This window comes from Scyliorhinus torazame, chromosome 19 (assembly GCF_047496885.1).
Source record: "Scyliorhinus torazame isolate Kashiwa2021f chromosome 19, sScyTor2.1, whole genome shotgun sequence".
Taxonomy (NCBI): domain Eukaryota; kingdom Metazoa; phylum Chordata; class Chondrichthyes; order Carcharhiniformes; family Scyliorhinidae; genus Scyliorhinus; species Scyliorhinus torazame.
In genome coordinates this window covers 49006122-49017702 of record NC_092725.1, presented here as the reverse complement: position 1 = coordinate 49017702, position 11581 = coordinate 49006122, and the positions used below count along the sequence as shown (strand labels likewise).

General features: G+C 49.7%; 1 protein-coding gene across 1 annotated transcript in view; it reads right to left on the bottom strand.

The window, feature by feature from the left end:
- Positions 1-3058: 3058 nt before the first annotated feature.
- Positions 3059-11581, bottom strand: part of LOC140396667 (uncharacterized) — a 108519-nt gene continuing 99996 nt past the window's right edge. The window contains 1 exon segment of the mRNA XM_072485463.1: positions 3059-3328. Within this exon segment, the coding sequence (XP_072341564.1) occupies positions 3059-3328 (270 nt within the window).

Here is an 11581-nt window from a genome sequence, read left to right as displayed (position 1 = left end):
ATCAGCTCCGGGATACACTGTGCCAGGGGCTCAGCATCAGGCTGGGTCCCAGCTGGGTCGTGGGACCGCTGTCTGGCCTGGAGGGTTCCTGCCTCTACCTGCTGTACATCCTCAGCAGTGTGGTGCTCACCAGATTGTGCCCCCAAAGCCTGTCCACTAGAATGTCCCACCGAGGTGTGTGTATCTGCGCAGGTGGGGATGACAGCTGTGCCGCGACTGTGATGGCATCCTCAGAGATTTCCTCTGAGGTGTTCTCCTCAGAGTCAGGAGAGGGGGACGTGTGGGATGGGCCAGCTCCATCGGCTGGAGGACCGGCGAGAGAATGGACATGTGGCCGGTGGGAGGGATGGCTCAGTCAATAAGGATGACTGACTCATGTTTGTGAGGCTGGTGGTTCCTCACCCCTGCCAGCCTCCATGTGGTAACCGCTCCATCCTTGGCCACACCGGTCACCTCCTGGGCACGCTCCCCGAAGAAGGCAAGGATTCTTGTGTCTGTCACCCCTCCGCCGGTCTGAGCCCTCTCCTGCCGATTATGGGAGAACTTTTCCTGAGGAGAGGCAGAGAGGGCATCGTTAGCCACGCACGTGGTTCACAGTGGTGGGAGCGGGAGTGTGTATGGGGAGCTGAGGGGGATGGGGGAGGGAGGGTTGGGGGGTCCCATCGGAAGTTGGAGAGTGGGTGCTCCCTTGGGGGGGGGGGGCGTTGGTGTCTACACACTCGTGCTGCCGGGTGTAGGCCTTTGACCTTCGTCCTGCACCAGGTCCTCCTGGTCACAATGCCCGAGCTGACAGCTGCCGCCACCTCATTCCAGGCAGCACTGGCTGCCTTGTGGCTGACCCTCTGGGACCCTCGGGGGAACAGGACGTCCCTCCTGGCCTCCACCGCATCCAGGAACCTCCGCAGGTCAGCATCTCTGAATCTTGGGGCAGGTCTCCTCAGCACCACTGTTGCAAGCTGGTCGGGGTTGGCTGAGCAAGTGCAGCTTAAGTGCTGCTCGGTATTGTTCGCGGAGGGCTGGCGAGCGCGGTCCCGGCAAATCAGCTCCCGAGACTTCAGTTGTGGCTCAATTGACATTGAATTGCTTTGCCGGCCTCGCTAGGCCAAGCGTTGGGAAGCTCATGGCAATTCCCACTCATTACCACACTTAAAAATATTTCCAGATAATTGCGCCCTTAGTCATTTTTTGGGGCCTTGAGGAGTTTCTCACCGGTTTATCCCACACTTAGAAATTGTTTTAGCAATAGGGAGCTGAACTCCAAGATCGGCCGCCATTTTGAAAGGGTGCCCCAATCTCTAAGTGAGCTTGTGGCTCCCTCAGACCACCCAACCAAAGGCAATGTCACCCCCACCCACATAGATGGGCACTACCCCACACCCCCCAAATGAAGACACCCCGCTATGTGGTCCCCCCCACATCAGGCCCCTCCAAGCCCACTAACAGCACCCCCTCCCTTCCAGGACCCCCACTTATTACCCTCCTAATCTCCAGGAGTCCCCTACTTACCTGCCCTGAACACCCCCACCCTTCAAAGCCCCTTTCACCCTCCATTCAAAAGAACAAACAAACGTACAGCACAGGAACAGGCCCTTCAGCCCTCCAAGCCTGCGCCGACCATGCTGCCAGTCTAAACTCAAATCTTCCATTCTTCCGGGGTCCGTATCCCTCTATTTCCATCCTATTCATGTATTTGTCAAGATGCCCCTTAAATGTCACTAACCCTGCTTCTACCACCTCCTCCGGTAGCGATTTCCAGGCACCCACTAACCTCTGTGTAAAAAACTTGCCTCGTACATCTACTCTAAATCTTGCCCCTCGCACCTCAAACCTATACCCCCTAGTAATTGACCCCTCCACCCTGGGAAATAGTCTCTGACTATCCACTCTGTCTCTGCCCTCATAACTTTGTAGACCTCTATCAGGTCGCCCCTCAACTCCGCCGTTCCAGTGAGAACAAACCGAGTTTATGAAATGAAATGAAATGAAAATCGCTTATTGTCACGAGTAGGCTTCAAATGAAGTTACTGTGAAAAGCCCCGAGTCGCCACATTCCGGCGCCTGTTCGGGGAGGCTGGTACGGGAATCGAACCGTGCTGCTGGCCTGCCTTGGTCTGCTTTAAAAGCCAGCGATTTAGCCCAGTGTGCTAAACCAGCCCCTCTCCATCTCTCCTCACAGTTTATGCCCTCCATACCAGGCAACATCTTGGTCAATCTCTTCTGCACCCTCCCGAAAGCCTCCACATCCTTCTGGTAGTGTGGCGACCAGAATTGAACACTATACTCGAAGTGTGGCCTAACTAAGGTTCTATACAGCTGCAACATGACTTGCCAATTCTTATACTCAATGCCCCGTCCAATGAAGGCAAGCCTGACGTATGCCTTCTTGACTACCTGCTCCACCTGTGTTGCCCCTTTCAGTGACCTGTGGACCTGTACGCCTAGATCTCTCTGACTGTCAATACTCTTGAGGGTTCTACCATTCACTGTATATTCCCTCCCTGCATTAGACCTTCCAAAATGCATTACCTCACATTTGTTCATGGGCATGGCATGGCACCCGCTTTGAACTGCCAACTAGGCAGTGCTCCTGCCAGCTTGGCAGTGCCATCATGGCACCTTGGCCATGCCAGGATGGCAGTGCCAAGGTGCCCATGTCCTAGGGGGAGGGCCATGGAGCCACCCTGCAATTACCCTGACCTTCCAGCGGTCTCCAATGGCCCGGGAGACCCCTTGGGTGCCGTTAAAACTTGGTCCTACCCTTGTGGGTGGGATTTGGACTCCGAATCCTCGTGGGACTTGAGTAAACCCCATGAGGTGTGAAGACTATCGGGAAGCCCGTGAGAGGGCATGACCGGCATTCACTTGCCACACAGCATTCAATTGCACCTACAATGATTTGACCTTAACTACTTCCTGTGGTAACGAATTCCACAGGCCGACCACTCTCTGGGTGACGAAGCATCTCCTCATCTCTGTCCTAAATGGTCTACCCCGTATCCTCAGACTGTGATCCCTGGTTCTGGACACCCCACCATCGCAAACATCCTTCAGTGAATTCTCACTGAATACTTTGCTGGGGTAAATCAGCAAGCACCTGAGCCTTTCCTGAATCTCTGCGCCTGGCCTCCACATGTTCCTGAACTTCTGCCCTCGAGTTCTTTGCCCGTTCCTCAGCCTCTTTCAAACAGTCCACCCACGCGAGGTTCTGTCCGCTGCACTCTCTGATTGAGCTCACTGAGAAACAGTTGTCAAAACCGACTGTTCTTTTGATGAGATTGAAGCTTGTATGTGAGCTCTTTGCAGATGAACCATTCAGCTGCCAATGGGCCTGTGGGATAAGGTAAATCATTACAATGGGACTGCAAGTACATTGTGTCATGATATGCAGACATGCAGATAATGATATACAGACAGGCAGCAAATGGACACAGAGAACAGGACATGATCAATGAGCAGGCAGGACACTCAGGGGTGGTATCTCACGATAAAAGGCACGAGGCACTCACACTCCGCCTCTTTCCACTGATGAACATCTACAGAGTGAGTCAGGGTGTATTTACAGTATCACACCTCCAGCATGTGGCTAAGAGCTAGTCTGGTTCAGTCAGACAGAGTAATCACACTTAGGTTAGCAGAGAGTCGAACTCACAGAGAACTGTGCTAACTGTGCTACTGGTTCAATAAATCAGAATGACCATCGAAGCCATGAAGGTCCCTGAAGACAAGAAGGCGGTGTAGCGCTTCCTGGGCATGGTCAATTTTCTGGGCAAGTTCATCCCAAACCTGGCCTCACACACCACGGCCCTACGAAGCCTGGTAAAAAAGTCCACTGCCTTTGAGTGGAAGGCAGCATATCAGGCAGAGTGGTTGGAGTTGAGAGCCAAGCTCACCACTGCACCCCTCTTGGCATTTTTTGACCCAGACAGGGAGACGAAGATCTCGACAGATGCGAGCCAGGATGGCATCGGTGCGGTGCTGCTTCAACACGATGACACTTCATCCTGGGCACCGGTAGCCTACGCATCGAGGGCCATGACGCCCACCGAAACAAGGTACGGGCAAATAGAGAATGCCTGTCTTCTCACTGGCATTCTCACGTTTCACGACTATGTCTACGGCCTGCCGACATTCACTGTCGAGAGGGATCATAGGCCTCTGGTCCGTATTATCCACAAGGGCCTGAACGACATGACGCCTCGGTTGCAGCGCATCCTCCTCAAACTCAGAAGGTACGACTTTGACTTAGTGTACATGCCTGGCACGGAGCTCACCATCGCTGATGCCTTGTCCCGCTCATCACATTGCCTAGTGAACCGCTGGAAATCATCCGGCAGATTGAATCACAGGTGCAGCTGTGTGCTAGCACCCTCCCGGCGTCTGATGAGAAGGTGGTTCGTATCCGCGAGGAGACAGCCAAAGGCCCCCTCTTGCAGCGTGTCATGCACCACCTCGCCAATGGCTGGCAGAAAGGCAGTTCCCTCAATTATACACCCTGATGGTGATTGTTGGTATCCTCCTCAAGCTGGACCGGATTGTCATTCCACTCTGTCTCCAGAGCTTGGTGCTCGGCCAAATCCATGAGGGACACCTGGGCGTCGCGAAGTGCAGACGCAGTCCAGGCAGGCTGTCTACTGGCCCGGTATTAGCCAGGACATCTCGAACATGGTCCTCAACTGTGCGACCTGTCAACGCTTCCAGCCAGCGCAGAGCAAGGAGACGCTCCAGCAGCATGAAATCGAGACCCCCCGTGGTCCAAGATTGGCATCGACCTCTTTCGTACGAATGGTCGTGACTACATGTTGATTATTGACTATTTCTCCAATTACCCTGAAGTTGTGAAGCTCTCAGACCTCACAATCTTGGACCATCATCAAGGCCTGTAAGGAGACGTTCTCCAGGTATGGTATCCCACTCACTGTCATGAGTGAAAATGGCCCGTGCTTCAGCAGCCACGAGTGGTCTATGTTTGCCAAGTCCCCCATTTCAAACATGTCACTTCCAGCCCACACTATCCCAGTCCAATGGGAAGGTTGAAAAAGGGGTGCACATTGTGAAACAGCTCATCTGCAAGGCCACGGATTCTGCTTCTGACATCTACCTCACGCTGGTTGCGTACAGGGTGACCCCACTGTCCACTGGCATGTCGTCGTCTCAACTCATGATGAACAGGGACCTGCGGACGACACTTCCAGCCATACACCTGCCCAACCTGGATCACCTCCCGGTGCTGCAGAAGGTGCAGCAACTCCGAAACCAGCAAAAGCAGGGCTATGATGCTCATGCCACCGATTTGCCCGTGTTATCCCCGGCAGACACAGGATCAAGATACCGGATGGTGACTGGTCTGCTCCAGCTGTCGTTGTTCGACAGGCTGCGCCCCGCTCGTATGTTGTACATATGGCTGATGGTTCTGTTGTGCAACGAAACAGACGGGCACTGCGCAAAGTTGCCTGCCCGCAATCACATTCTTCTCCGTTTCCGTCCGTTGTTTTGCCACCTCCTGATACCTCGAACTATGAGGCTACCAGTCAGGCTTCCATCCCGCTTGTCAAGGCGCCATCGTCCCCACCAGCACCTCTCCGGCGGTCAACAAGGATCAGACGCAAGCCCCAGAGACTGGACTTATGAACATTTGTTTTGTTTGCTATGTTCTGTTTTCTCACATTAGACAGCTGTCTTCACATGTAAGTACGTTCTCATATGCCAATAAAACATTTTTAAAAAGGGAGATGTCATGATATACAGACATGCAGATAATGACATACAGACAGGCACAGATAGGCAGTTAATGAACACAGAGAACAGGACATGACCAATAAGCAGGCAGGACCCTCAGGGGTGGTATCTCACTATAAAAGGCACGAGGTGCTCACACTCTGCCTCTTTCCACTGATGAACATCTACAGAGTGAGTCAGGGGTGTATGTACAGTATCACACCTCCAGCACATGGCTAAGAGCTAGTCTGGTTCAGTCAGACAGAGTAACTACACTTAGGTTGGCACAGTAAGAAGTCTTATGGAGCGGCAGAGGACACTTAGGTTAGCAGAGAATCAAACTCATCGAACTCATCGAGAACTGTGCTAGCTGTGCTACTGGTTCAATAAATCAGAATGAACTAACTTCAAGGTCTGGAATATCTTTTGATTAAAGCTGCATCCAGTTGCAGCCCGTGTTATCCCAGAGTACATAACACAACACATTGAATGAACTTGTCTGAACAAATTCTCAGTGGCATGGTGCATTCTGGTGTCTTATAGAGAGTAACATCTGCCGGCATTGCCACAAGTGATGAATGATTCTCAAATGGTGAATTTTATTTAGTTATCAAACAGGTTGCCAAGGAGCAAAAGACATTTATTTCCAGTTTGGCTAACTCAAAAGCTTTTTTTTCCTTTCAACAAAATTCTTTGTGCTCGTCAAGGTGAAAAATGTTAGTGCTGTGGAAGGGGATACTTTCTGCTTCAAGTGTCACCCTCAATCACTCCCAGCTCTGACACAGCACTATTAGTATTCCAATATTTTTGTTCCTATATTTTTGATGGACAAGGGAGTCAAAGGCTATAAGGGGGGAGAGGGAGGTGCGGGGGTGGGAGGAGGGAGGGAGTTGCAGGGGGCAGACAGGAAAGCAAATTTGAGACCACGATCAGATCAGCCAGCATGTTATGGAGCGGCAGAGGAGACTTGAATGGTTGAAGGGGCTAGTCCTATTCCTAAGTCCTATCATAGAATCATAGAATCCTTACAGTGCAGAAGGAGGCCATTTGGCCCAGCGTGTCTGCACCGACCCTCTGAAAGAGCACTCAACCTCAGCCCACGACCCCCTGTCCTGTCCCTGTAACCCTATAATCCCAACTAACATTTTGGACACCAAGGGGCAATATGGCATGGCCACCCACCGAACCTGTACATCCCTGGATAGAATTGGCAAACTTATCATGACTAATCCCCTTAACCTGCATATCTTTGGACTGTGGGAGGAAACCAGAGCATCCGGAGGCGACCCACGCAGACACGGGGAGAATGTGCAAACTCCACACAGGCAGTCACCCAAAGCTGGAATTGAACCCGAGTCCCTGGCGCTGTGAGGCAGCAGTGCTAACCGCTGTGCCACCATGTCATCCCAGTGTTCCTGTGTTCCCAAGGAAAACTCCTTCCCAACACTCAAACCCAGCTCCAATCTTGGAAAGTGTGCTCCCCCCCAATGTCTGCTTTTTCCTTTTGCCACGTTGGTCAACCCCATAACCTCAGACCAGCAAATGAATGTCAGTTAGAGTTAAGTTCAGTGGCAGCTCTGAGCTGTGGGTTCACTCCCTTGTGACCATGGTGAAAACACTCTGTCACTCAGCAGCCATCCCATCAGTCAGGCTGCAAGAGAACACTCCTACAAGGAGGAATTTCTTTTCTAAATGGAGACATTTTCTCCGGCATTTCTAAATGAATTGAAATCACACAGTGAAGCTCTGCTCACCAGGCACCACCTGATAAATAGGACTATTTTCGATTCTGACCTGCAGGTCCCACATGGCTGATTTCAGTGATGCATCAAAGCTTTTTCCACATTTACCCCTGATAGGAGTGATTACAGAATTGTTACTATAACTGTGATTTAAACTGAACGTTTCAATTTAATATACCCTGGGCTTTGTTCCAAAATGCTGGAACACACAGTCACTTTGAGAATAATGCAATCCCTGTGTCTTTGTAGATCGTCCCAAGCTCGTCTGGTGAATGTGCGTGCCTTGAGGGGAGTGAGATGCAAGACTGAAGGTACATGGCTCACCGTGCGTAACATTCCCTCACTGCTGAGTCAGAAGACTGCACATATTCGAGGCTGACAGCCAGGTGCAGTGCCAGAGCAATCCTGAGGCACCATCGTTTGGATATAATGGGATTCCTGTCATTAAAGGTCTCAACCTCATTAGCATCCATTGTAATATCATCGTGGGATTCCCCGCTCTATTACATTGTCGGGTTCATGACAACTTTTGACAAATGGAGACCTGGCGAATGTCATAATATGCACCCATGCACATCGTGAGGTAAAAACAGGCAGTGACAGACATCCAGGTGAGCCAATCAACATACAGGAAAGAACACAACCAATCACCAGACAGAACACCAGAGAGGGGCTTCCAACTATAAAACATACGAGGCATCAGCACTCCGCCTCTTTCCACTGGTGACAACTGTAGTGACAGTCAGGGTGTATATATCAGTCAGCACCTTCTACACGTGGATCAGAGTTAGCCTGGTCTAGTAAGTTAGAGTTAGTACACTTAGAGTAGTAGAGTGTCAACCCACCGCCAGCTGTGTGCATTGTTACAGAAGTTCAATAAATCGTATTGAACAAACATCTACGGTGTATGCTTTACCGTTCATCTGCATCCTGTTACAGTCCGTGTTACCCCAGGGTGAATAACACGACACCGAAGAGAACCTGGCAAGGGTGCACAGCTAAGTACAGCCCCCAGCGGGAAGATGGTCATGCACGGCCAGTGACTCCTGGCACTACCCAGACACTGGCCCCGGGTACTGCCCTCTGGCACTGCCCAGGCACTGCCAGGGAAGAGTGCCAGGGAGCAGTGGCCAGGCACTGCCAGAAGGCACTTCAAGAAAGCACTGCCAGGGGCCAGTGTTGGGAAAAATGGGCGTTCCCCATGTCCATGGGGGCAGAGTTCTGTGGGAGGTGGGCAGTGTGTATGCGGTGGGTGGGGTTCCCCGCGTCCGTCCATGGGGAGGACCCTTTTTCTTATTTTTGTTATGTTTAACTGGGGACACCCTTTTTGTTGCAGGCTGATGGGTTCATTCAGAGCCCACCCTGCTAGCATGATGTTGTGAGACGTGCACCTTGCTCTCATGCCCACATGAACAGGTGGCACAGTGGATAGCACTGCAACCTCACAGCACCAGGAACCTGGGTTCAATTCCAGCCTTGAGTGACTGTGTGGAATTTGCACTTTCTCCTCGTGTCTGCGTGGGTTTCCTCCGGGTGTGCCGGTTTCCTCCCACAGTCCAAAGATGTGCAGCTTAGGTGGGTTGGCCATGATAAATTGCCCTTAGTGTCCAAAGATGTGCAGGTTAGGTGGGGTCGTGGGGATAGAGTGGGGGAGTGGGCCTAGGTGGGGTGTTTGTTCGGAGGGTTGGCGCAGACTCGATGGGCTGAATGGACTCCTTCTGCACTGTAGGAATTCTATTATTGGCCTGCTGCAATACTCCAGTGAAGCCCAACGCAAACTGAAGGAGCAGCACCTCATCTTTCGATAAGGCACATTTCAGCTCTCAGGACTCAACAATGAGTACAACTTTCGACTGAACTTCCCCCTCCACCTTGACCCCTTTTGTGATACACCATTAATTTATTGTCTTAATACAAACCACCAACCTCCTCACCCCGACTCTCACCTCGGGCCACCTGGCTCATGTTCTTAAGGTTGCTACATCTTGTTGCAATCTCTCCCAACCACAGTTTAATATCCAACACATTTCCCCCCCCCCTTTAGTTCTGTCGAAGAATCAAATGGACTTGAAACGTTAACTCTGTTTTCTTGCCTTACAGAAGCTGCCACATTTGCTGGATTTTTCCAGAATCTTCTGTTCTTGTTTCAGATTCCAGCATCCACAGTATTTTGCTTATTCTGGACCATGTTTGCCCGAGACACTGAATCATTCAATAATTAACACGCACTGTCTAATCTCACTCATGAAGACTGAGCACTTAGCTAGGGAGGAGAGTGGTGGGTACTGAATGAGGATTAGCACCCACTGATCTTCCAGGGCTCAAAGGCCTAAGAATAGGAGACAAGATGTTATTAGAAGGAACAGAATGCAAATAAACTATTAATTACAAATTAAATAGGTGAATAAATTCCAGAGCAATTGTTAGATCACCGCGAAACAACTTCCAATCCTGACAGCATTTCCATCAAATAACAAAAAAGAATGTCAGAGATAATAAATCCATCTAAACAAAAAGTTGATTGATAATTGATGCCAGATACATCGGCCGTATATCCCAGTGATTTATTGACTGAATCAAATAGAACATTCCTTCTGTTGTTCATGGCAGGCCGTGCACAGACTGTACTCAACCAGCCAATGCTTTCAAAATCTGAAACAAAACGTCCACTGTTACATATGATTCCACGATTGGGCAACACTTGCTGATCAACACTGAGTGTGCTAACAGCTCCGCTAACCAACAATTTAAGATTATCAGTTGAGCTTGTGATATGGCTCATTTACGCTTGCTTGTCGCAACATAATTTTTTTATTCGTGGCTGGCTGGGCCAGCATTTATTGCCCATCCCTAATTGCCCTTGAGGGTCCATTGCTGTGGGTCTGGAGTCACATGTAGGCCAGACCTGGTAAGGACAGCAGATTTCCTTACCTAAAGGACATCAATGAACCAGATGGGTTTTTACATCAATCGACAATGGTTTCATGGTCATCTGTAGATTTTTAATTCCAGATTTGTATTCAATTCAAATTTCATCACCTGCAGTGGCAGGATTTGAACTTGGATCTCCAGAGCATTACGCTGGGTCTACTGGTTTACTAGCCCAGTGACAATACCACTACGCCACTACGCCACCACCTCCCCACAATATATACTGGCGCTTTCCACGATTGTGATTCTGTGACTGGGCAGCTCTGCGGAACAATCCTGACTGCACTAACAGCTACACTGACAACTAATTTAAGATGGTCAATCTAGCTTGTAATGAGGATCATTTACCCTTGCTAGAAATTACATGCATTCTTATACATTCTCTGCAAACAAAAGGAATACGTTCAAGCCTTGTTCCTTTTCTGAGTTACCCGGGAGCTTGGAGGAATTAGTTGAGCTTTCTCCATGACATAGTCTTTTCTCCTGTATTTATAAATTGTTGTAATTGTTTATCTGTTTGATGCCGATACTGGAAGATGGAAATTAATAATTGTTCCATTCTCCAGCATTGCCATTAATTACTTCAATAGCACAAATCTTTTATTTTCTTTTCAACTAGGAACAGTTTGAAATGAAATTGCCATCTTCACGACTGTGAGAGAAACGGACAACTCCTACAATAAGCACTGTTAATACGAGTGACTCAGTAACATTCTCTGCCATGAACACTTAGATTTCACTCTGAGATTGGTCAGATGTCCTTCCATTAAAAAAAATAGATCATTTGCATTTCTAGTTCGAGGCACTTGTTTCCTTTTGAAGGCTGCGCTCATGAGGTCTGTGAAAATTTTAAAGATTTGCTTATTATCATTTTCTCCTAAATGTGTTTGACTGTTTTTAACTCTGGGAGATTGGCTCCACTAGCTCGAGACCTTCAATGGCCATTTGTCCTTTATTGTAAGCCTAGACAGCCAGTGTTGACTGTTCTGAGATGCGTTATTCTATCTTGAACTCCAGGTAATGGATTTCATTCTTAGACAGTCTGTAGACAAACTCTGGTATCTGCTTAACACTTGGTTCTTAGTTCTACATGGTTTAGCACACTGGGCTAAATCGCTGGCTTTTAAAGCAGACCAAGGCAGGCCAGCAGCACGGTTCAGTTCCCGTACCAGCCTCCCCGAACAGGCACCGGA